Below are 27,736 nucleotides of genomic sequence, written 5' to 3'. Positions count from 1 at the left end.
ATTGGACTCAAATTTGGCATGATTATAGCTTAAACTCCCAAATAACATATAGGCATATTCTTATGCCAAAATTCCTTTCGGGCTCCAACTCAGTGGCTCTTATCTGTGGTTCCCCATGTTAACCTTATGAGTATTCATATTTAAAGGGAATAAAAGAATTTAGTCAGCTGTTTCAACTAAAAAATTTGGTTCTATGGTATGCAAAAGCATTAAAAGTTATAATATTTACCAACAGGGTGCGGCACTATTACATTTATTTTGCATTTATGGAAACAGCTAATTTGAACTAAGCAACAACAAAAACCTTTGATATGCAATGTCAAAGAAGAATTGTTGTACAGTTACTTTTATGTTTTAAATTTAATAAATAATTTGTGATATATTAGTAATATTTAATAATTAGTTTTTCTCTATTGTTTAGGTGGTTTAGTTGAAGTGGTAGGACATTATGGCTATAGTAGATGTGTAATAAACTATACCGTAAATTTAAAGGAAAATGTTATCAAATTGTGTCCTCCCCATTGCAACTGCAAAGCTTGAGTATAACTGCAATAAACATTTTATACAGGGTGGCGCAGATGGATCGGGTGGTTTTAAAATACTTGTCAAACTGTCAATTTTAAGGGTATTGGATTGAAATAAAGTGCAAAACGTGTAGTTACAATGGAAGTTTATTGACAAAAAATTTGTTAAGTTAGTTTTTAAAAATTACATACATTAAATGCCTTCCTTCTCGAGCGACGCATTCTTGAAGTCGGTCTTGAGGTTCCGCATTGCTCGCTCAAGCACATCACCAGGAATTGATGTGATTTCGTTGTGAATTGCAGCCTTCAACTCCTGAATGGTCCGGGGTTTGTTCATGAAGACCCTTGTTTCAGGAGTTGAAGGCTGCAATTCACAACGAAATCACATCAATTCCTGGTGATGTGCTTGAGCGAGCAATGCGGAACCTCAAGACCGACTTCAAGAATGCGTCGCTCGAGAAGGAAGGCATTTAATGTATGTAATTTTTAAAAACTAACCTAACTAATTTTTTGTCAATAAACTTCCATTGTAACTACACGTTTTGCACTTTATTTCAATCCAATACCTTTGAAATTGACAGTTTGACAAGTATTTTAAAACCACCCGATCCATCTGCGCCACCCTGTACTTATATGCCAATCCCGTACGAAGGATGGGTACTCTGCTAGTATATATATATATATATATATATATATATATATTAAGCTGGGCAATTAAATGAAAAGCACTCACAATTTGATTGAGAGGTCAAGGAAAAACATCCGCCCCTGCAGCACAGCTATCAACTGAGTGACTTTTAATTTAATTTCCCAACTTAAAAAAAAAAAATGTACACATATATATGCTCGTTGTCCATAATGTATCAAATTGTGCTTTTGAACTGTATAAAAACATGTCCTTGACAGTAAGCCAACCCAATCTTCTCAGTTTATAAAACTGTTTGTTATTTTACAGTATCGCATTTTACCTTGTTATTAATAAAATACCCCCGCCGCAGCAAACCTGCAGACCAAGCGAATTTCCATTTACCTGCTTTGATTTCTGATTAAATCCATTTCAATAACAATAGGTTTAAGTACTTAGGTTTTTTGCTTCTACAAGGAGGGTTATAAAGTAAGTTTTTTATTAAAATATCACTTCCTTAGTATAAATTAATAAATTTGTCAAGTTTGATCAAAATTTATCCATAAACAACCAAATTATAACAGTTTACTTAATCTCCATAAAAATGTTAAATTGAAACTTTTTATTTTCTCCGTTACCAATATTCGTACAATAACACTTTGATATACTAAAATATTTTTTTTTTTTTAAACTCTTTTAAAAGGTTTAGAGAGAAATTGGAAAAATTTCATGTTTTGAGGTGCAAAAATGAGAAAGACCAATGTTTACCACATAAAACCTGTATAATCCCTTTCCCCATGGTCTGATCGTGCTGATTTGCAAACTTTTTCGAATAGACATGGCATGTACGTATTTATATAAAAAATGTACCAGAGTACCCATTTTTGCGAATAGCCTCGGGACCGATTTACTTTTTTCATTTTGATGCCCCCTGAGGCCAAAAAAACCATTCGTTCAAATTTGTATATATGTATATATTTGTAGATTTGTACATATGTATCGTATATTGTATATATGTCCGTGAACGCGATAACTTGAGTATTTTTTGTCCGATTTTGATTAAATTTGGTTTAAAGGTGTAAGGCGGGATAAACTAGAATGACGAACCAGCATGATCGGACCATGGAAAAGAAGTTTTACAGGGGGTTTTATGTGGTAAAATTGGTTTTTATTATTTTTGAACCTAAAAACATAATAGTTTTCAATTTCTCTCTAAACCTTTTTAAAAATCTCAAAATAATAATTTAATATATCAAAGTGTTTTTGTACGATTATTGGTAAGAGACGAAATTCTAAAAATGTTAATCTTTTATTTCTATGTTATTCTTATGGAGAATATTGTAAAATGTCGTAGTTTGCTTGTTTATGGATACATTTTGATCAAACTTGACAAATTTATTTGTTTGTACTAAACTATATTTTAGAAAGAAAAAAAACACTTTATTTGTGCCCTCATAGCAGCAAACCTAGGTATTCGTTAAACCTAATGTTATTCAAATATATTTAATGGATTCAGTTACGTGTAAATTCGCGTAATCAACAGGTTCGCTGTGTGTTCACATTATCCAATATGAATTTGAACGGATGGTGTTTTTAGCTGCTGGAGACATCGAGACATCATAACGAAAAAGTGAATTGTTCCCGGGTCCATGTCTTGCCATTAGCCTATGGTGATAGCTGATTTCCTAAAACCTTTTTACTTTCACCCCTATACATAGTACGTGGAGAAATTATTGTTTTCGTCAGAATTTTTGAGTCACAGTTTTGATTGGATATACCGGTATCCGTTTTGAGTCACTTTTTTGCCCCTATACATAGTAAATGGAGTAAGTATTGGTTTCGTAAAAATTTTTGAGTTTGAGTTTTGAATGGATATATCCATTTTGGGTCCTTCTGAACCCCAAAAAAGTGGTTTTCAAAGTGATGTCTGTGTGTCTGGATGTGTTTAGTGCTAGACACTACACCTGTGGTCTGATTTAGATCAAGTTTGGTGGGTGGGTTATAATCCATGGTATCTCCAGGCGTTTTTTTCCATTTTTTAAGTGTTCATTTTTAAGATTTTCCTATAAAAACCCTATTGAATAACGAAAAAAATCAGATTTTCTAAAAATGGACAGAACGATTTTGATAAAATAATAGTATGTCGTAGCCCTTTAAATTCTGTACAAAATGTTACGACTTCCATTTCTGTAAAAATGTACGGTTAAAAAGTTATTGTAAATTATGTTATTTTCCCATAAAAACCTGATAAATAAAAAAATCGGATTTTCGAAAAAGAAATCGGTTTTATTTAACTTAGTATGTTATGGTCCTCAACACTTTAAATGTTTTTTATGTTTTTTTTATTTAGATTTTTATTGAAGATTTTTCTATAAAACCCTGTAAAATAGCGGAAAATCGAATTTTCTCAAAAATGACGCGAACGATTTTTTTAAAACTTAGTATGTTATAGTTCTTTATATTCTAAACAAAATAGTACAAGCCCAATTCCGTAAAAATTACTGTTTAAACGTTATTGTAACTTATGTTATTTTGCCATAAAACCATATAATTAAAAAAGTCAACCTTTTTTAGAAAATCAGGTTTTGATCGAAATAATATGTTACGGTCCTTATAATTATAACAAAAATATAGTACAACACCTCATTGTTGTAAAAGTTACGGTTTAAAAGTTATTCCAACTTTTGTGATTCTTCCTACAAAATTATTATAGTTACTCCCACTGCTTACCCATGATAAAAGTTGTTGACAAGCTTATGGGGAGAAAGTATGTGTAAGATTGCTGATACCATTTATTTAACAAATTTTTGACAAGTATAACTTAACGATGATTAGATTTGCTCCAGGGCAACAATAAGGGAAAAATAAAAAAAGATATTCAAATCTATTACGCGTAACAATGGTTTTCTAAGAATGATGGCACAAAAATACAAAATGTGTTTTAATGTAACCATCGATAGATTATTTTCTATACGCGTAAAAAAAGCTCTCTGTGTACTATAGTTAGTTTTAAATACAGTACATTTAAAATTGGAAAATTTAAGTGGCCACCTCACCATGTTTAGTTAGTTTTAAGTGGAAACTTTCTTTTAAATTTCAACTTAATACTTTGTATAGCTATAGGCCTATTTAACCACAATTCATGTACCAAGTTTGTATACTCTAAGTAGTCTAAAGTGATGCAAGAGAAGCAAGAATAAAACGAGAATGGTTCTACTGTAATAATGTTTATGGGGAAACTTGGATAGTTAATATTTCATATAAATAGTTGCGAGAAACATAGTATATGCTATACAATAAATATGTATTTTTCAGACTCACTTCATATATATTATTGGCTATGTGTTATTTTGTATTTTATGTAAGTGAATAATCCTGTACTATTACATCAAGTAAGGTCGTATAAACTTAAACCCGACATCCTAAATATACAGTACTTAATGGTTTTGAATAAAGGAATCTATACAGTAACAATTTCGAACACTCTAAAAACAAGTACCTGACCTTAATACTATGAACTGTAATCCCTGTTGCAGCAAACCTGCAGACTCAGCGAAATTCCGTTTGCCAGATTTTATGTTTGATGAGTTTAATTGTTGATTGTCATTTGAACTCATTACTTTCAAACAAACTCTCCATCAGGACATCAGGATAACACTACTTTAAATATCTCAGTTACAAATGGTATTCTGAATGTTATTTTTAAAGCCTAATGCGGTGATGATAAAAACATATACGTCAACATTTTAAATTTCATGGAATAACATAGTCACATACAGTAATTTAAAAATAGTAATATTTAATAAGGTGAAAGTTGTACTTTAAATTAATAACTATTTATACGTCTCTTTTATTTCCTTAATTGAAATTATATCATATTACTATTATTTATTGTCTATCAAATAAAAAATAAGGACTTATGAATATTATTATACCGAAGCATAAGGCATTTGAAATGTTAAAAGTATTTAAGATATTATAAAAAATGTGATGTTTTCTAGGGAATTAAAAATAGATTAGGAAACCCTGCAAAAACCTGATAGCTGGAGTAAAATTACATTTAGAAGTTTTTCAAATTAAGTATAAATAGGTTTATCCAATTAAATTACAGTTGCAAAACGAAGCCTTTCTATTTAAGTGTAGCTAATACTCAATTTTTTTTTGTAATATTTGTTTACTTTTAAATAATTGATATTAAATCATAATAGCTTTAACTACCTACCTCATAATAGAGCGGAGTGAAAGCGAACTCTGTGTTGTTGCCTCCAGAGCTGACCGCATTCTGCCCTTCTTTGTCAGAAATGCTAATCTCAAAGCGGAAATATATTTCCGGTGGAGCAACCGGTAGGGCCAACGATACATCGTTGGGTAGGGCAGGTGGTAGGGCAGCCGGTAGGGCACCTGTTAGCTTCTTGGCAGTAAATAATTAGCCCACATCCGCAGTACTGAAGTTTTGCAGTATACAATGTTTTAGGAGTGGGTTCAAGTTACACTGTGTAGAAACTCGAGAAATCTAGTGATAACCGTTTGAGCATAGATAAAACATACTGGAGTTATGACTGAGTCTATTTTCGGGTAAATGATTTCTTTGTTGTCTTATTTTTTTTCTGTTGCATTCAATTGTTTTTCATTAAACACATATACATATGTTCAGTGTGAATAATGTGTTTACGTTTGCGTCCAGATCAATTTTAAATTATGATAACAGAGATCTGCCAGCTTCTATTAATACAGCGTAAAGTCGGATAAGTTTATTCCTAATAACCTTCATACATTTATTTTCATTATTAGTTGACCGTTGTTTGTAAGGTATCCTGTGCTTTTACTTTGATATGACATTTTCTAATATATTAGAAACCAAATATCGTAATTTCTTTTATTGAATTTTAAATATGATATTGCAAATTCAATGGTAAATTTGTTATTTAATTAGTATTTGTAATATCATGGCTAAAACATATGTTAGTCTATAGTAATATTACCTGGAGGGTAATACTTTGGACAATTACCAAAACTATTAACTTAGTTTTTTTTTTTTTTATCAAATGATACATTAGTCAAACTAACCAATCTTGGGTACAACGTGTTCCGTTCCTGGTCAGAACTATTTTCAGGGATTATTTACGCCTGAGTGTTTGTAAGGGGCTTAATTATTTTGTCTAAATATGAAATGACCGGTTAAACGATAGGCGTATTGTTTACTTCTGTGTGTACATACGTGTCTGTAAATATCCGACAAATATCACATAGTTGGATTTATCTTACTACAGTATTATAAAGCTGGGCTCAAATTGACCAAAAATTAAGCTACAGTTACGAGGATACTTATAGAACTGTTCCCGCTCCGATATTGAGCTAGGGCTCTGTCCCGTGGGCATTCAAGTTCTGAGGTTAGAGTTTTTAAAGTAAACATTGATTGGTATCAATGATAACGAAGAACAAACCCACACAGTTTGAATGTAAACAAGCAGAACTGTCACAGGTAAATAATTATAATAATAAAAAAAAAATTAATCCAGATTTTATTAATTAATTAATTAAGGTTCAGAGTGTTTTAATTAACCCTGTGTGGTAATTTTTTTTATATTCCCAAATTATAATGCTGCTATTAACACTGTATAATAAATATTGATTTTATTCTATATGTTAATGTCATTAGTATAGGATTCTTTAAGTTTGTTATGTTTTTAGTCTACACTGAGTCTGTTCTAATATTTGTGGAATGCTGTAATAGTATATTAAGTTTCTGGTTCTGGAAATAGGTTTTTACCGGACGAGTGTGGTTCAATAAACACATTTTAGCCGAGTTGCATACTATATTTTATGTCATACTACTCTAAGTGAACGTAACAATAAAAAATCTGTACAAGTCCTGATATATTTCCACCGACTAAATTATACTAACAATCACTACCCATATCTCCTAAAGAGAGGTTATGTTTTTGTTTATAATCACTTGTTCTTAAATATAATCAGCTGGTTGGTGTCTGGTAAAAACTCAATACACTACAATAGTGTATAATGAAACCCCGTCCGATTAAGCTAGTGGAACAGCTATTTCCAGACTAGATCCTGCGTGATAAGTTTAATCATGGATATTATATTGATTAAAATTTAATAATCAATGTCATATAAACCTAGGCTCTTATACTGCGTTTTAAAAGAATTAATTTTTATGAAAATCAATTCAAACAAATTGAAATTCGCTGAGTCGGCAGGATTGCTGCGGCGGAGGTATTTATATATATTTTATTTGTAAACAGTTAACACTATTGCGATATTTTTTCGTTTACAGTACAAACCATTCACCATGTGATTAGATTATACATTAAAATCAATCATTAGTTTTGTATCCTAGGTAGGTTATATAAGTTTTTACTGTCTGAGCCAACAAAAACGCACTACTGTATTATCAAACTACTCAATACGTCCAATTTAGTATCTAAATTAAATGGTATATGTGAAACAAATTTTTCAGACATTTTAAAAGACAACCAAAATTGTCTCTTTTGTATACACTGACTCCGTTAAACAAGGCACGAGTAAAACTCCTACTAATGTGTAAACTAGTGATTTGTAGGCACAAAAGTAAAAAAAAAAAAACTCTGATGTGTAACAAATTATTGTTATATTTCCAAAATAAGAACTAAATTGTCTATGTGCCAGAATAAATGTCACATGGCAAAACTACTACAATACTGAGTATGTATTTTTTAATCTTATACTCCTTTTGAAAAGGCCAAGCAAAACTCGTATAAAGTTAGGGTATCAAGCAAACATTACCTTAGATTTATGTTTCTGGTTAACATCAAAATGGAAATTGAATTCTGTGTAAGTTTATGTGGTGCAATTCCTTCAGATAGTGTTCTTAAATTAACTCGCTCCAAATAAATAGACTTATTTAAAATTTAGCAGGTTCATCAATGATAGATGCCTAGTGATAATGTTGACCATACAGTACTGAATTATTAATTTGTTTCTTAATCCACATTTTTAACTATTCATTTGTAAATAGTATTGTGATTTTCTTTCAACGGAGCCATTATTATATCGTTAAAAATCTTTAAAATGTTTTTGATAATCATTGAAAAAAAAAAGTTTTGGTTGATTAAATAAGAGTATTTCCTAGTTGTCTAAGCCACCCACGGAGTTCCTTTTCATTAATGTTGACACACGTATTTTTTAGTTAGCTTAAGAAGCATAAAGAAAAGAAACACCACTTTGGGTTTTATAGTTATGTTTGAATGCTCTCCTTAAATTTATGTATACAATTTTAGTATTTACCCTGCATGTTAGGTAACTATTTAACGTTTTATTTAACAATTGGAGCTGACACTCTGGCGTCACACATTTACTTACTGAATGACTATCAAAGATTTACACACTCTTAAGGCCTTTTCACACCGGCGTACTGGACGTACTGTATGTTTGGTACGGCCAGTTCGTACAGTACGCGGTCCTTTCACACCGCACAGAAACTTCCAAAACGTACACTTGTTCGTTTGCAGTCAGACAAGTAACACTGGCTGAGCACGTGGTTTTGAAGTGTTCACTGCGCATGCGTGAGCCCATGTACGCCACGTACGATTTAGAAAAATCGCTCTCCGAGCGATTCTCAGAAAACCATCGCGTACGTGTTCTGTACGCGCGGTGTGAACGAGCTTATATGATAACATGGACAGCGATTTGTTGAAAAAAAAAAACTAACAAACGTACAGTACGTCCAGTACACCGGTGTGAAAAGGCCTTTTAACTTAATTCATACTTAAACAAAAGTTTTATTCGAACAACTTTTAAAGATCTATACGTTTATTTTACTAATAGCAGTTTACCTTACAAATGGAAAAATATTTCCTCTAAATATTTAAGTGTAAGGTAATTAAAACCACATAGTAAAGAAGCGTTACTTATTATCGCGATATTATAATTCTACACTACTTGACATGATGAGTTATTTGCAACCTGAAAGTTTTGTGTAGGTATAACTAACACGTTTGGAAAATTCAAAGATGAACTCAAAGGAAAAATCATGTATGAACACGCAGGGTTAAGATCAAAGATGTATGCAAGCAGATCTGAAGATGAACATCTCATAAAAAAATGTAAAGGTATAACCAAATCAGTAGTGGAAAATACCATATCTTTTCAAGACGATAAGGATTGTTTATGAGGTTGTCATTTACCACTATAAACACAGGACCTGTAACTGGCACCGTAACCCAATGGATAACACTTCAAACTCTTACCTAGGAGACCGGGGTTCGATACCCGGTCGAGGCACACACTTTTTATCCACAATTTAACAAAAAACAAATATGGTTTATAATTTATGGTATACCTACGTATACAGTACGTAAAGTGAGGTTATGGCGGGAAAGCAGACAACCTACGTATGCAGTACATTAAGTAAGGTTAGTACGTACACACTACATACTAAACCACACCCGCATACCACCTGCCCCCACATCTCAACCAATAACTCACCTCGCCCAAAGAGGGTCCTCTTCGGGCGATGTAGAACCCCCGTATTCCCTCTACTAATTAATTACGCTAATATAGGAGTTAGGCGACTAGCATTGACTAGAGATAGTGAATTTACTAGAATATTACTTTTATTTTGTCTTTACTGTAAATTATTTTGTGTAAAAACACAGTTGCGAGGCAGGAACAAAATACAGGTACATGCGATGAAATTCGCCGGTCCTGGGCTGTGTTTACAAAACAACAACCTATAAAGTTTGTTATAATGTGTTCAGTATTGCCTAGAGCCCAACCCTTAATGGGCATATCATTATAGTGAGTGTAAAAGCATGGTTCAGGAAACTAGTTAAGGCCCCGGGTACGGTACGAGCGGCGAGTGGCATGGAGCGGTGCCGCTCTGACATCGGGTCTCATTTGTTGCGTGTAAGTTTGTTGAGGGTGGCCACGATACGTCTGAGCGGCGAGCTGCGGTAAGCGGCACCGCTCAGCGCCGCTCATAGTTCTTTTACTTTACTTATATACTTTTCTTTGAAATGGCTACCATACAAAGTAGGTATTTTAAGCCAAGTATGAATGGAGATGAGTGTATGATGAGTGGCGCGATCTTGTAGTCTTGTTAGTGTTAGTGACTCAAGTCAAAACAGATTTTCGCGAAAACGCCGCTCACCACTCAGGTGAGTCATGCTTCAGTTCGGCCTAAAATGACAGGAAAACATCAGCAAACGTGCTATACGGGTCGATACGTGGGGTGCAGTCCAAGGAATGCTTGTGGAATGACCAGCACGAGCACGGAAGTTTTAAAACACTTCAGTCCCCAGAAAAGTATGGGACCAAGTTAGGGTTAAGGTTTTTCTAAAAACCAAGTTTTTCTTTAAAGGCAAACCATTGTCAGATAGCAAAAATAGATGCAATAAGTCTTGCAGGTAAGCGTAGGTAGTTTACCATTTTTGACTAAACTGACTCATAAAACTGGGAAATGTGATGAGCGTTATAAATGTTCAACTTGCAAAGTAGCAACCACCGCCACTTATGTGCCGCTTAGGTTACCGCTCGCCGCTTACTGCTCTGCGCTTGCCTCTCACCGCTTGCCGCTCGTGATCGTACCCGAGGCCTACTGTAGCAAACACGCTATAGTACTTCTTCTTCAATGAATGGCCGATTACGCTACAAGGCCGGTAAGCAGAAGTTTACGTTAATGAGCATGTTGAGCGGGATTTCATGCGAGTAGGCCTACCGCAAACACCTCGATGAAATTTTACCAAACAGTACTACCGACAACAAGTTTTTTTTGCTAATTTAAACTTGTGGACTAACGTTGCCTTACTAATATTACTATCATTTCGCCCCTTTAAGACATGGAATACCTGGTTTTAGGGGCAGCAGATTTGAGATAGGCTATTTACTTTCGACTTAACTATTGTTTTATGTCTAAGTCCATAACATTCTCTATCGTAATGCATCTTCTAATAAGCTCAGTGCATACAGTGCTCGCCAAGTAATCAAAATGTCGCCGGTTCGATCCTGAGAAAAGTTTTTAGTTTTTTGATTGTTCGAAACTATGCCCAGCTGTCCTCCATCATTGGCCTTTTGATAAAGGGTCCTGACTAATGAAACAGCTAGTCTAAGTTTGTAACAAAGCTATAAAGGTCATCACACTTCATTCTACACTTATCCTTCACTAATTTGGGTTAAAATACGCATATAGGTGGCGTCCTCATCTCAAATTATAAAAAATGATAATAATACAGGTTAAATAGTAAACCATGACAACGCATTTATACACGATGTCGCTCGTCTGTCAAAGAGATTACACTATAAACACTAAAGTATTATATTGTCTGTGCTATAAATATTTGCATTGTTGTGGTGAACAGGTCCACACAAGTTGAGGAGGGCGGAGGTAGCTTCGTCTACAGCATAGCATTATTGTTCTTTTTTTACTTTCTCCCCCTATACCATAGTAGATGGAGAAAGTATTGTTTTCGTCAAAATTTTCGAGTTTGAGTTTTGAGTGGATATATTCGTTTTGGGTCCCCCTGGACCCAAAAAAGTGGTTTTCGAAGTGATGTCTGTGTGTGCGTGTGTGCGTGTGTGTGTGTGTGTGTGTCTGGATGTGTACAGAGCTAGGGACTACACCTGTGGTCCGATTTCGATGAAATTTGGTATGTAGGTTCTAATCCATGGTATCTCCAGGCGTTTTTTTATTTTTTTGAAATTTTGATTTTTAATGGGGATTTTCCCATAAAACCCCATAAAAAACCGGAAAAATCGAATTTTGATTTTGATAAAAAATTAATATGTTGTAGCCCTTTAAATTCTGAACAAAATGGTACAAATCCCATTTCTCTAAAAATTACGGTTCAAAAGTTATGGTAAATTATGTTATTTTCCCATTAAAAACCCCATAAAATAACGAAAAATAGGATTTTAGAAAAAAATACGGTTTTAATTTAACATAGTATGTTATGGTCCTTTTTTGATAGTTTTTTCATTAAAAAAAAATAATTTTTAATGGGAATTTTCCCATAAAACCCCATAAAAAACGGAAAAATAGGATTTTCCCAAAAACGGCCCGAACGATTTTGATAAAAATTTGGTATGTTATAGTCCTTAATATTCTAAACAAAATGGTACAAATCCCATTTCTGTAAAAATTACGGTTCAAAAGTTATTGTAAATTATGTTATTTTCCCATAAAAAACCCAATAAAACAACGGAAAAATCGGATTTTCACAGAAATGGCCCAAACGATTGTGATAAAAATTTGTATGTAGTCCTTTAAATTCTGAACAAGATTATACTAATCCCAATTCCGTATATTTACTCTCACCGCTTACACAATATGATAAAGGTTGTTGACAAACTTATGGGAGAAAGTATGTGTCAGAATGCTGATACCGTTTATTTATACAATTTTACTAACCGATCAGCATTACATTTCTATACAGGTTAGGTATAATATAAGAGAGAAAAAATAACACTATTAATTATATTAACATAGGTAGAGGTCAGCTGTGGCTAGCCCCTCAGACACTTATTGTCACTGTTTTAGCGGGTCGGACTGTAAAGGCGCTGTCCACCAATGAAACACAAATGAAAAAAATTGTTATAATAAAACATCTTGAGGCAATCTGGGTTTTAGTCGGAGTCTCTGGATTTCAGAAGGTTGGCCTGTGTTATAAAATCCAATGCTGCTTGTTAATGGAGGTCTTGTAAATAATTTTGATGTAATTTTCCTGATGAAATCTTCTATAGGTTTTATTCCCAGTTCTAAATGTATTTGACAGGTTCGAACATACCAGGGACATTTTAGAATTATCCTTAAAACTTTATTTTGAAACGTTTGCAGTTTACGAATCGAGCTTGATGAAGCAGTTCCCCATACTGGGCAGGCGTACAACAATAGTGGACGTAGAAGTGTTTTGTATAGAAGGGTTCCATTCTTAATAGACATACATGATTTTTTGTTGATTAAAGGAAACAATTTTGATAATCTGCCATAAGCCAAATTTAATTTTTTATTAATATGAAATTTCCAATTTAACTTTCGGTCGAAGTACACCTAAATATTTTATTGCTTGGTCAGGAGGGTTCCATGCAATATCTGTTCATCTAGAATTTCTAAATTTGGAGGATCTAACGGTTTTCAGAGGGTAAAAATCTTCGCTTCACTCTTTATTTATGGCTATTCTCCATTTTGTGAACATTCCATCAAATCGTTTAAGGAAACTTGAATGTTATTGGCCACAACTTCGATGTCATGGTGTGTAGAGTAGAGTAGGGTGTCATCAGCAAACACAGCTGTTTGGACATGGTTTGACAATGGCAAATCAGAAGTGTAGTGTAAATATTATATAATATAGAGGTTAAAGAATTGCGCCCTGTGGGACTCCGGCTTGAATTGGTCTGGCAGTTGACAGGGAGCAATCAATATTAACTGAAAACGTTCTATTTTCAAGGAAGCTTCAATAATTCTCTGTAGGTAGGAGGGGACTTTAAACTTTCTTAGTTTAAACAACAAGCCATCGTGCCAAACACGGTCAAAGGCCTGGAGAATAGCTATTCTCCGTTTTCTTGATTCTTAGCGACTTGATGAAGTTAGAGATTTCAGATGGAGAAGTATATTTAATTGGCCGTTCCACCGTGATGAGTGGGCAGGCATTAACTGTGGTAACATGAGCTGAAAATTCAGGGTCTTGAAATTCATCATTCGGACGAAATGAACGCTAATAGTAATTGGCTAAAACATTAGCTTTGTCCGTTTTGCTTTCATACCTGACCATTGTTTATTAAACTGGGTATTGGGGTGCGTTCTTTCAATATTTGTTTAGTTGCGAGCCATAAGGAGTTGTTGTCATCAGAGGACAGATTTGATACATATTTGTTATAAGATTCGTATCTGAATCAGTCTAATTCCCATTTGACTCGTCTAATGAGCTGATTATATCTTCTGCGAAAATAAGGAGTTCTGTAGCGTTGCCATAATCTTCTATGTCTATTCTTCAAATTAATAAGGGACAGGATGTATCGAGGAATCGAGGAAAACGATTTGTTAGGTTTAAACTGACGAACCGTTGCTTGTTCTACTGAGAGACGAATGGAAGTGACAAACAAATCGATAGCCTCATCAATTTGGGTTTTATCTTTTAGTTGGCGAGGAAGGAGAAAACTTTCATGAAAGCATTCTTTAAACTTTTCCCATTCGATTACTCCTTTAATAAGTTTTTCGTTTGGAAGTTCTATTTCAGGTGGTTCGTTAAATGAAAGAATGACTGGTAGATGATCGGAATCAAGGTCAATTAGGTGTGTCATGTGTGTTGGGTGAGGCATATTTCTAAACAATCCAATGTCTAAAATGTCTGGCCTGACATTGTGGTTGGTTAAATGAGTAATGAGTAGGTTCATTTGGGGCAACAATTGATACTCCGTAGGCAGTAGCAGCGGCTAAGAGTAGTCTTCCATTTGGATTTGTCTTCAGGCATCCCCAAGCTTCGTGCTTACAGTTTAGATCGCCTAGTAAAATAGTAGGAGTATTATCTGAAAAGAAGTTTTCAATGTACGTTTTTGAAAACTTGTACCGTGGAGCATGATAAGCAGAATATAAAATAATATCATCGTTGTTTATTCTTATTTTTATGGCTGTAATTTCTAGGTTATTCACGTGAAGAAGATACAATGAGTGATGAGCAATGTTTCTTTTAACCGCAATGGCAACTCCGCCAGATGCTCTAGGCGCATCCCTGTCTGACCTGTAAACGAGATAACCAGGAATTGTACATTTTTCCGTTGATATCAGATTAGTTTCTGTGATACAAGCGATGTTAATTTTATTTTGAGCTAGAAAAACAATAAATGAAGAACGCTTTTCCTTTAGACCATTCGCATTCCAATTAAGTATTTTTAAGCTATTCACTGGGTGTAAATTAAAATCCATTCTGGTAAATAGATGATACTAACTGAGAGATGAACGATTTAATTTGAGGGAGGTAAGGTTTAACTAGAGATAATAGTGATTTTAAAATAGGATGAAGAGAGTCGTGTTCTGAGTTGTCAGGTTCAGGATGGGGAGTTTGTGTTTCAGTACGTTTATGTTTTGATCCGTTTGTAGCATTAGCATAAGTTTTGTGTGGGGTAGCAAAGTTTTCGCTTTGAGAACTTGTTGGAGGGTTGCGGTTTTTGGTTGACAAAGCAGGAAAATTACTACTGGAGTTGTATTGAACTTGATTATGGCTGATTTCCTGATTGGTTGTTGGTTGATTTCTTTTGCTGATTGCTCGTGTCTTAAGGCTGAGGTAAGGACAACCACGATAATTAGCTGTATGCGACTCATTACAGTTAACACACTGGACTGGATCTTCTCTCTTTTTAGGACAATCTGAAAAGAAATGGTTTCCTGTACATTTAACACAACGGGCATTAAGTTTGCAATAGTTTTTAGTGTGTCCATAGCGTTGACAGCGAATACACTGAGGGATGGATTTAGACTTTCGCTTAAGTTCAATCTGAATGGAAAATAAATTCAAGGCCAAAAATGTCATTGCCAGAGTCGGAGTCCTCGAGCTCGATGGCACAAAGAGGTATTGGATATTTATTTTTGTTGTATAGTCTAGTAACTTTAAGAACTGGCAGATTCATTCGTTTAAGTTCTGTGTGAATTTCTTCGTCAGAAAGGGAGATTGGGACGTTCCGTATTATGACAGAGAGACGTTTGTTTTCAGAGAACAAAAAGAGTGATATTGTACTTTTAAATTGTCAAAATGGGCTGTTAGTACACGGAAGTCATCTGATGAAGACACATTTATTTTGATGGTACTACCTTTGTTCACGGTAAAATAATTTTGCGTTAAGACCGAGTCATAAAGAGTTAGGAGATCCAACAGTTTCGTCATTGTCGGTAGTGGATGCTTAAGGACTAAATCTGTTTTGTATTACTGTTTTGTATCGCTTCGTAGATGGTTGGAACTTGGAAGATGATGATTTAGCTTTCCTATTGGATACTAGTTGAAATTCACTTGATTCACCTTCTTGGTTTTTGTCTAGTTCCATTGTGCTAACTTCTAATTGGTGTGATGAATTTGTTTTTTTTTAACTTTATTTAATTTACAATCTGTTAAAGTTGAACGAGGAAAATTTTGTTTGGTGGTGCCAATGAGTCGTCTAAAATATGATGCTTACCATTGTTGACTGTACTGATATTTTGACTTGTTGATGCGTACCGGTATCTATGGTCTTCATGATAGGTTAGGATCGGAGGTTTCAAGACAGAGTTCGTCCAGTTCATTTAATGTGTTAACTTATATGAAATTTATTGAAAGTCCGAAAGAAACACAAAAAAGTAACTAAAAATAGAAAAGAAACACTTCAAAAGAAAATCAAAATTATTTTAAAACGTAAAAATAGGGAGAGCAAAAAAACAATAACAAGCGTTATTGACCGTATCATCAGCTGGATCCAAAACTTTCTGGTCTAAAAAGCACTAAAAAAACTAGCTGAATTTTCACTAAAATATGACATCAGCTTTTCTCAGCTTCTCTTATGAGCCACATTAGGTAAATTTTAATACTGTATTACATTTAAACTACCTGTCTTAATGTCTGATGCATATTCTTGGTGCACATATTTACTGCACTTGTAAATTATTAGTTTAGATTTAGGACAAAATTAAATAGGAATGTTGACAAAAGGATTTTACTCCTCTTCATTACAGAGGTAAAGAGAATTGGTTTTCTGGATTTCTCTTCAACCGATGCTCTTTTGCATGGCCAGGCAGATGTTGTTGATGTTGTCTTATGCCTATGAAATTCTCTGTTTGGAGATTCCTTAAAAGTAAAATGAGTACAACCACAGCCACCTCTGTATTAGAGGTGGCTGTGGTTGATGTATGCAAAGAAGAGGAGCAGAGAAAACTGTAGGATTGACAGTAGCTAAGTTGCTGCAATAAAATAAATCTAAAGAACATGCATCAGACATTAAGGCATGTAGTTTCAAACACATATTTACAATTCTTCAGGTCCAGTTTTTCCATGATTGTTGTCTTTTAATGAAATTAATTATATACAGGTAATTGAGAAATTGCTGTATTAAGTTTAAAAACATGGTTATTTTTGAAAAACATAAAATAATTTTTTGGGAAGCTAATTTTTAGACTTGGAACATTTGATATGCATCATCACACTTCATTTACTTTGTACTTACACCAAAAAAATGTTGTCACACTGAGTACAAATCACCCTGTATTACATTGTATTTACAAATGTTTTTGGTAAAGTAAGTAAAATTGCAAATATATTTTTTCTTTTAATTACCTGCTCTGACGTGTGTATTTAGAAAATACTCTACAACTTTTACCTGATTCAATGAACTATGACTAGTTTTAGCTGTTAAAATATTAGATTTTACAAGTATACTTTGTGCATACTTACTTATACAGCTACCTTTAGCACACTACTTTTACCATTTTACTTAATGCGTTCTTGTAATTAATGACAGTTAATGAAATAAATGAGTAATTTTATGTTTAAAGCAATATGCTTCCTCTTAGGCAGAAATAAAATGTCACATGTTGTATATCATTTTAAATCTCAAAATACTATTTGAGAGTTTTTAACAACGCATAAACAAATTTTCTCAAGCAATTCGTGGCGGCCTTTTAATTAATGTTTTCAAATTTGTTATTCAAGGCAAGTTGATAAGGTTTTATATGGATTTGGCTTTAACAAACTATACATTTTCTGATAGAATATTGACTCCAGATTCTAAAAAAATCATTCTGTTGGCTTAAATTTGAGAGAAATGAGATTTACCTATTGAATTACCTATGATATACCTACTAAAAAATCTAAAAACGGCTGTTACAAAAAGAAGGAGTGAAACCATGCAACACCGACATCCACTGCTACCGGCGAGAGACGGTAGCGCACGGGCGTTTTAAAATGAGCCATGCCACACCAAAAGTACCCCGTCCGTGCGACTAGGGAGGAGATCGCGATGGTGCTGCGAGGCTTGGCCATTCAAGGTGCACCTCTGCACATGCGCTAGACCACACTAACACCGTGGTAGTCTGCAAACCCCTAAAACAAGAGATTTTTGGAGGAATGGTAGCGCCGTTACCGATTGCTTGGCGGACAAGCACACTACTGTCCACGGATGCCCTGTGTTACCTGTCCCATTGTCAACATAGTGAGAGATTTTTCAAACTTCGGGTCCGCCATGGGAGCAAGCTTGGTGTAGCATGGCCTTGAGATAGAACTATCCAAATTGCACATTTTCATCACAATTTGCATGCATAACAAAGCCTTAAAATCTTTGACACTGACTACCAAACACTCTGATAGATGAATTTGAACAAATTGTGTTTTTAGCCTCTGGGGACCTCAAAACGAAAAAGTATATCAGTCCTGGGCCTAGGTCTTACCATGAGACCTACGGTAATAGTTTATTCCCTATATGGGAAATTCGCTAAAACAGTACAAATCTGTTATACACATTCCTACTACCAACAAAAGGATTTAACATAATCACTACGGTACTTATAACTTCTAAGAGGGTTGCTTTTGTTTACAACCACATTTTGCCAATTAATCAGCTATGGTGTCCATTTAAAATCCATTCCAGTACAGGTGTATTACGTAATGAAATAACATTTATGAATATGAATAGTCATAATAAGAAGGTAGAACTTTTGATGAATTGTTCTTCCTCTAACAGGCTATACACTATAAAGGTATAGAATATATCACAAAGAAAATACCATCTTCAAAAATTCTTCCATTTAACAATCTCGCTGCATATTCATTTACAATGCTTTAGGTTTAATCAGCAAACTCAGCCACACCTCATCCAATATAGATACTTTTTAGGTTATCTTATTATGTTAAATAAGTTTTTAATACTATATGATCTTTTTCCAGGTAATCTTAGCATTAAGTTTAGCAGTTTGCGGCTGCTTAGCACAATACCGTGCTCCATATCCAGCACCTTATCCAGCGCCTGCCCCTGCACCTTATCCAGTGCCTGCCCCTGCACCTTATCCAGCGCCTGCTCCTGCACCTTACCCAATACCTGCCCCCGCTCCCTATCCAGCGCCTGCCCCATACCCAGTGCCTGCTCCCTACCCTAAGCCCGTCCCCTACCCTGCACCATCTCCCGGGCCATACCCCCAACCAGTATTTACCTCTTCATCATTTCAAGTAGCTCAATCCTCAGTAAACCCTCCCCCAATCTCTCCCCCCCTACCCTCATCTTCAGCCTTTGCGTCGTCTGCAGCAGTCGCCCCACCAGGACCAGCAGAGTTCGTGCCTCCACCCCCTCCGAGCTTCAACCCTCTCAACCCCTCCATATCTGCCTCTGTGGAAACACCTCTTAGAAGTCTCGGACCTTCACCAGCTTCATCATATGGACTGCCTAGCTTATTTTAATTGTAAGTTCAAAATAGTGAGGCTGTACTAGTACATTTGAAATTTATAGGTTGTTTACTTAATATACTTTGTATCTAACAAAAAACCACTAAGTGGTAACACTTTCCCCGCCAAGTCAGCAATCCAAAAAAGTTAATAAATCATTACTTTTTCCGCCAAGAAAAACAATGTAATGTATGTAAGTTTGGCAACTTGGCGGCAGACTTTTGCTTAGGTCCGTGAAGTTAGCCCCCCCCCCCATAAAAGCACTAACAATAAAACTAGTATTATTGGTTAGTGCTTCGTTAGTGCTGGTTAGTGCTTCAACTCCTATAATTAGTGCTCTTACGGTTCAGGAGCTATAACCAAAAAACTGGGGGTGGGGCCAACTTCACGGAAGTTAGCCCCCCCCCCAGTAGTAATATGTGGGCACTAATTTTCAAAACTGTACAAACGGTTAGTGCTTCGGTAGTGCTGGTTAGTGCTTCGACTCCCATCGTTAGTGCTCTTATGGTTCAGGAGCTATGACCAAAAAACTGAGGGTGGGGCCAACTTCACAGAAGTTTTTTTTTTTTTTTAAAGAGATTGGCGGCCTCTTTTAACCTTGCATTTGCCCGTCCACATAGACTAAGCGTCTGTGCGTGGAACGTTTACAGCAAAGCAAGGGGTGAGCCGGTACAAAGGTGAACCGTACTGATAAATTTTAGTGACCAGGATCCGAACCGACGACATCAGAAGTCCGCGACGCTATCGACTCAGCCACCGACTCACTACCCCCCCAATAGTGTGAGCACTAACTTTCAAAACTGTACCAACGGTTAGTCCTTCGTTACTGCTGGTTAGTGCTTCTACTCCCATCGTTAGTGCTCTTACGGTTCAGGAGCTGTAACTAGAAAAACTGTTGCGTTGTTAACTTTACGGAAGTTAGCCCCCCCCCCCTAACCAGTAGTAATATGTGAGCACTAACTTTCAAAATAGTGTAAATGGTCAGCGCTGGTTAGTGAATGCTCCTGGAGTTTTAATGAAAAGCTCTAGTTCCGAGGTTAGATTTTTAAGGCGATTGAAAGACAGCTCCACACAATTATATCAACTAGACTCCACACATTTTTTAAAGCTTTAAATAAAAGGTAATATTTCCCCAGGGAAGTTATCCCCTCCTCACATGGGGCAAGGATTCATTTAGTACATTTAGCCTATCAAAAAACAGTTAGTACTGTATATATTTTTACTGGGGTTGGCTAACTTCCGTGAAGTTGGCCCCACCCACAGTTTTTTGGTTATAGCTCCTGAACCGTAAGAGCACTAACGATGGGAGTTGAAGCACTAACCAGCACTAACGAGGCACTAACCATTGGTACAGTTTTGAAAGTTAGTGCTCACATATTACTACTGGGGGGGGCTAACTTCCGTGAAGTTGGCCCCACCCACAGTTTTTTGGTCATAGCTCCTGAACCGTAAGAGCACTAACGATGGGAGTTGAAGCACTAACCAGCACTAACGAAGCACTAACCGTTGGTACAGTTTTGAAAGTTAGTGCTCACATATTACTACTGGGGGGGGCTAACTTCCGTGAAGTTGGCCCCACCCACAGTTTTTTTGTTATAGCTCCTGAACCGTAAGAGCACTAACGATGGGAGTTGAAGCACTAACCAGCACTAACGAAGCACTCACCATTAATACTAGTTTTATTGTTAGTGCTTTTATGGGGGGGGCTAACTTCACGGACCTCTTTTGTTTGGTTTTTTCATTAAAGTTACGTTCGTCTAACAAATCTAACAAATCAACTTCTCTAAGTCCAACTAAGTATAATAGTTTTGAGGTAATCAGTAAATATAAAACCATCACTATTATGATTTTATGAAATGTGGCACAAATAAGGTCAAATTTTGTTAAATAAGCTCTCACCTAGCAATGGGAGAGATACTTGCTCAATGAAACTAGTTTTATGGTATTTTTTAAAGTGATTGAGCAAAAGTCTGCCGCCAAGTTGCCAAACTTACATACATTACATTGTTTTTCTTTGGCGGAAAAAGTAATGATTTGTTAACTTTTTTGGATTGCTGACTTGGCGGGGAAAGTGTTACCACTTAGTGTTGTTTTTTTTTTTTTTTAGATTTTATTTATTTTTGTAGAAAATTAACAGTTAAAATAAAAATCCTCTTTTCTCTGATATATAGACCACGGCACAACTACATCTCATTTAATTTCAATAATATTGTTTGTGTAGAACTAAATTCTACATTTTTGGTCTTATCTGCTATCGGTTTATAGCAGGGAATATCACTGCTCTAAGTAATTTTATATATGTAGTAAGTAGTTCAAATCATTCAGTATACCTGAAAAAAATACTTTATGAAAGTTTTAAAATAATTTTTCAGCTGTTCCTATGAATTTCTCTAACATTTAAAATAATTGAGATTTAATCGCAGCTGGTCCTTCTTTTGTTTTGTTTTTAATCCCATGTTATTTAAATGGGCCAAAATCGTACTTTGAGGGCTTGCCAAGGGTTTATGGGTCAACGCACGGACTTGAGACCCTCAAAAGGCACATCTACACGTTAATGGCTTTCAAACAACATAAAGAACATTAAAATTGAGCCAGTGGTTTGGGCTGTAGGTCCGTCAACATTCAAGGAGAAGGAGGAGAAGGAGAACACGGAAGATTTGTGAATTTTCTAACTAGTTTTTCTTGACTAAAACACAAGCGTTTTTTTAATTCTTTTTTTAAATTTTGTTGAGAATGAGAGCCCCTATCCAGTAGATGAATAATTATTTTAATAGCTTTTGTTTCTTCAGAGCTATAGACGAGTAAAAAAGCCACTTTGTCACGTCATGTATATATACACTGCAAGCTGTGTACCGTTGGGGGACTTGGCGGGGCATGATTATGCAGATCAGAGATACCGGTAAATTGAGTTACAGTATACAGTGTGATTGAAAAGGCCCAGAACGGTGCAATATTTTGTTTACCATATAGGTAGATAAAGTAATGAGACTTGGTATATCAATAATAGCTATATAAACTAGCTGTTACCCACGGGCTTCGCCCCATTTGACTTCATAAGTATTAATAAAATTATTGATTGGTTAAGTTAAGCTGAAATAAACTAAAAAGGATACAGTAATACAAACAAATAAGTGCTGCTGAGGTATTTTTTAACATTAAGTATATGGAAAGTTCCCTTTAGAAAGGAATTACGACCTTAAAGGGCAATTTATGAAATAATGGATAGCTTTGCGCAAGGTTTCTCGTCATGACAAACATTTTAGGTATATGGTTTATGGGGGTGGGACTTGTAGTTTTCTCAAAAGTTCATGGGTACTTTTGGCTTTATATATAGACTAGCAGAGTACCCGTCCTTCGTACGGGATTGGCATATAAGTTTATAATGCTTATTGCAGTTATATTCAAGCTTTGCGTTTGCAATGCGGGGAGGACAAAGTTTGATAAAATTTGCTTCTTTAAATTGAAGGTATACTAATGGTATTACACATCTACCATAGCCAAAATGGTCTACCACTTCACCTAAACAATAAAGAAAAAGAAAATATTACGAATTCACAAAAAATCACAAATTATTGATGACATTAAATACATAAACATAACTATAAACTATCCTACTTTGACAGTTCTCATTGCGTATCACAGTTTTTTGTTGCTGCTTAGTTCAAATTAGCTGTTTACATAAATGCAAAAAAGATTATAATGCCGAACCCTGTTGGTAAATCTTACAACTTTTTAATGCTTTTGTGTATCATAGAACCAACTTTTTTAGTTGAAACAGCTGACTGAATTCTTTAATTCCCTTTAAATATGAATACTCATAAGGTTAACATGGGGAAGTACAGAGCCACTGGGGCGGAGCCCGAAAGGATTTTTCAGATAAGTATATGCCTATATGTTAATCGAGAATGTCAGCTATCATCATGCCAAATTTCAGCCCAATCTGTCCAGTGGCTTATGCGTGATTGAACTTCAAACAAACAAACAAACAAATAAACAAACAAACACACAAACTTTTACATTTATAATATTAGTAGGATGTCTACTATGTTAAGCTATTATCACTTGGGACGGCCCACGAGGAGTCTGTTTGAATTTCCCATTCAAATTTTAGTCTTACAAAAGAAGTTAGTTAGAATCATATCTTGTGAACCCCAACAGGAACACTGTAAACCCCTGTTCATTCAGCTACAAATTCCAACAGTAATTAACATTTATATATTTGACTCTGTATCATATATTCTACAAAATCCCAACCTTATCAAACAAAATTCTCATGTTTATAATACAAGGAATAAAAACGTTGCTACCATAGATTTTTTTAGACTGTCTAAAACTCTTAAAAGTCAAATTGTAATCTCACTAAAAATATACAACAAGCTAATACATTTAATAACAAAATATCCTAATAAAACTTTTAAGTCTAAATTCTACAAATGGCTTTTGAACAACCCTTTTTATTCTCTACAAGATTTTTTTGAAATGCCTTTTATTAATTTTTAAGTAGAGCTAGCAAATTTATCAAATTACTGTTGGATTTAGTTGGTTATGGGGTTTAATAACTTCATTATTCTAAATGCCTTGCATTTTTCTGAACAATAAGATTGTTTGGTTGTAATATTAAAGTATGTATTGTAACATGTCTCCTTGTGTGTAGTATTCTTGTAAATATTGTATATTGTATTCATTAACTGACTATGCTAGTTTTAGCAGTTTTTCAGACATTGTCAATAATTTGTATAAATTCACAAGACAATAAACACATTTCATTTCATTTCATTTCATTTGGGTTAGCGGCAATTTGTTCTACTAACCGAGACCTTTAATTTATTACAAAACTCGACCTATGCTGCTGATTAAGAATTTTTTCTGACTCCTCGTGGGCTCCCTTAAGAGATAAAATGGTAATAATGGCTTAACTTAAAAGAATAGAAATTTATGGCTATATTATTGATATACCAACTCTCATTACTTTAGGGGTCATACACGTATTACGTAACACACTTTTTCAACATTCTAAACCCCCCCCCCCATGCAACGCACTGTAACGCTTGGGCAACCCCCCCCCCCTCACAACACCCTTGTGTGTTACGTAACTTGATCGTGGTAGACTTTAATAAAAGCTTAAGCATAATTTTACTAGTAGAATATGGATTTAAATAAATCATTAAACTTGTAATGACTTTTGTTTAGTGATCTTTTTATAATCAACGCAAAATTGATACAAAGAAACAAGATTTTTACTAATAATGACGAATACAAAGATACTGTAGGGGGACGTGTATTTTTATATAACTAACTGATTTAGATATAATTTTGATTATTTTTGCATTTTTTAAACCCCCCCCCCTCCCCCATATAACGCAGCATATGCCATACCCCTTCCCCCCCTTAAGTGTGTTACATAATATGTGTGTGGCCCCTTATCTATAATGGTAAAAATTATATTAAACCGTTCCGGGACTTTTCAAACCCACTGTATATTAGAGACAAACTAATTAGTGAGTCGGTGGCTCAGTCGGTAGCGTCGCGGACTTCGGGCCCAAGGCAGCGATGTCGTGGGTTCGGATCCTGGTCACTGCCGATAACATTTTATCAGTACAGTTCACCTTTGTACTGTACCGGCTCACTCCTTGCTTTGCTGTAAACGATCCACGCACGGGCGCTTAGTCTATGTGGACGGGCAGATGCAAGGTTAAAAGAGGCCGCCAACCTCTTTAAAAAAAAAAAAAAAAAAAAAAAAAAAAAAAAAAAAAAAATTAGCATGCAGCTGCCTGTAAAATATTCAAAAGATTAGAATACAACTATCCAATAACGTAGCAAATGCTCTCCTGAGTCATCTTATGTATGGCATATTCTTTACTGTCTGATAAAATTGTGATGATTTCAACGGCCAAGATTTATGTAGCATCAAGACAAAGGCTTAGACTCTTTGGTTGAAACACAATACAGAGAATAAAGCTCAAAATAGTGTATTCAAAACACATTTTTAATGAAGTGCATCTTTAATACTTAACTTGCAATGTCTGAAACGGCAATTCCACATAAAATCACATGACAAAACACCAGTTTTAACACATGAGTAAAATTAACACCATTTAGAACTCAAAACTATTAAATTTGCTATTTAAATGGAATGGATCCTAAAAGACCAATTATTGTCAATTTCACTTTGAAAAAACAAGTCCTACCTCAGCAGAGCAGGTTTCTTGTAACATATTGTTTTCAACATGTAACATCAAAGGTAATTTTTCAATAAAAACTAAAAGAGTTCTTACCCTCAAAGACTTTTATTATTTTTGTTCTTCGAAGACACTTTTGCAGGTAACTCCATTGACTTGTAAAGTAACATCAACTTTCTCCGGTGAGAATTCTTTAGTAGTCACTGTCTTTATGTTATTTTCATCCATATCCTCTTGAATTAACTTGTTTCCCTTTATGCTGAAAACAGTGTTAACTTTGCGACCGTCTGGTGTTTCTTGTAGAAACTCTTCATTCAACTTGAACGATATACTCTTATCACTTAGATGCCTCAAGGAATCAGGCAGCTTCCCCTGCAATTGTGAATTTATGGTGTACATCCCGTCTTTTTCAGTCATTTTGAAAACCGACGTGTCGAAAGGTTTTATAAGTAATCTCTTCCACCAGGGGACTTTTAGTTCTTTTAGGACGTTATCAAAATTGTCATCCCTCCACACTGTCACGTATGACTTGTCCAGGTACTGTTCTAAAGGTCTTTCTTGTTTTTGCTGAACCCGAAACCCTTGCTTCAATCTTGCCAAGTGTGGATCCAAGGGACCTTCTCCTATCAATAACGTTTCTTCTCTTACTATCTTCTCACTATCTTCTCTACTATTCTTCTCATGTTGAATGGCTACCACAGAATCTGTAAAGTACGGTTTTGTCTTTCTCTTTATTATTCTCTTCCAAAAGGGGACTTTTAGTGGTCTTTCTTGTTTTTGCTGAACCCGAAACCCTTGTTTCAATCTTGTCAAGTCCAAACATCCAAGTGTCTTTTTGTCATCCAAGGGACCTTCTTCTATCGATAACGTTTCTTCTCTTACTTTCTCATTTGGACTGGCTACTAAAGAATCTGTAAAGTAGATGGTGATTAGAGTAATGAATAAATTCACTTTACACATTCTTTGATCAACTTTGCGCTATACTATTCTGCACCACAGCAACAACTAACTGATGAACGATAGATAATTTAGTATGAGTTATAGATCATGAACACATGAACATGCACAATTATAGACTATTTGACATGATAAATGATAGATGACTTGTACCTTAATAGTTAGTTAGTTTGCACATGTGTGACTGCCACATGTTTTAGGCGAAACTTCTAGTAAATGTTTGTATCCATAAATAAATGGTAGGACTCACCTTCAAAACTTAAGCTTACTGGCTTCATATAGAGCAGGATTCTGTACTGTGATGCCATTTGTCACTGGGCTATCAATTAATAATGCTTTCTAACAATAGGCCGACGTTAAATAGTAATTAGAATACTTAGTGGTGTAGTCGTAAATGTCCAGTGTGGGAACATTCACCATTGCCTAAGAACTCACTAATATATATGTGATGTGGAAAGCGAAAAGGGACCTCTTGTCGGCGATGCAAAATTTTCAGTACGGCCGATATAAGTAATTAAGATCGAAAATATAGAAATTCGGTTTTTTATCAATTGTTATACCTCATTTAACATAGAACAGGACAGTATCGGTTAAAATATCGAATTGAAGAGGTAAAAGGTAAAAATAAATCGTTTTGTTAGCCTCTGCACGGTCTGAGAAAAGGAACCTCTTGTCGCTCAATGTTATTTCGCCATAACGACAAGGGGTCGCATTTTTAATATTCACTTTATAAACAGACTTTATTGAAAAAATTAATTGTCCTGCATTCTAGTGGAAATTTAGAGAAATACAACAAAGTTGAGTTTACGGAGAACAAAATATCTCACAAATTTTGCGGTCCCGACAAGATGTACCTTTCATTATCTTATGGAGAAATAACATAGGGCCGACAAAAGGTCCCTTTGAAATCGTCAATATGCGTGATTCAATCTACTCGATATCACGGACGATCAGTTAATATAAAATATCAGAAATGACATTAATAAATGTGAACAAAAACCAAACCATATTCTTTATTTTTCATACATCAAACAACAACTAAAACTCTTATTTGTTTTTTTTTAACCA

The 27,736-nt window shown here is 35.0% G+C and overlaps 1 protein-coding gene across 3 annotated transcripts in view; it reads left to right on the top strand.

Annotated features, from left to right (window-relative positions):
* LOC128993558 (uncharacterized) overlaps positions 1-27,736 on the top strand; it is a 43,828-nt gene that overhangs the window by 12,982 nt on the left and 3,110 nt on the right. The window contains exons 1-2 of one of the 3 annotated variants that reach the window (XR_008490770.1): positions 16,099-16,679; positions 19,041-19,702. Coding sequence is in view for 2 of the 3 variants with exons in the window: in XM_054417531.1 (XP_054273506.1) it covers positions 19,041-19,547 (507 nt within the window). In the remaining variant the exon portion in view is untranslated. Of the gene's footprint in view, positions 1-16,098; positions 16,680-19,040; positions 19,703-27,736 lie in introns of those variants that run through there. The other 2 variants (XM_054417531.1, XM_054417532.1) reach the window with 2 other exon arrangements.

Source organism: Macrosteles quadrilineatus, unplaced genomic scaffold (assembly GCF_028750875.1).
Source record: "Macrosteles quadrilineatus isolate MER2022 unplaced genomic scaffold, UCM_ALF_1.0 Scaffold_4__1_contigs__length_99947679, whole genome shotgun sequence".
Lineage (NCBI taxonomy): Eukaryota > Metazoa > Arthropoda > Insecta > Hemiptera > Cicadellidae > Macrosteles > Macrosteles quadrilineatus.
Note: the sequence above shows the minus strand (reverse complement) of the source record. Positions and strands in the feature narration are given on the sequence as shown.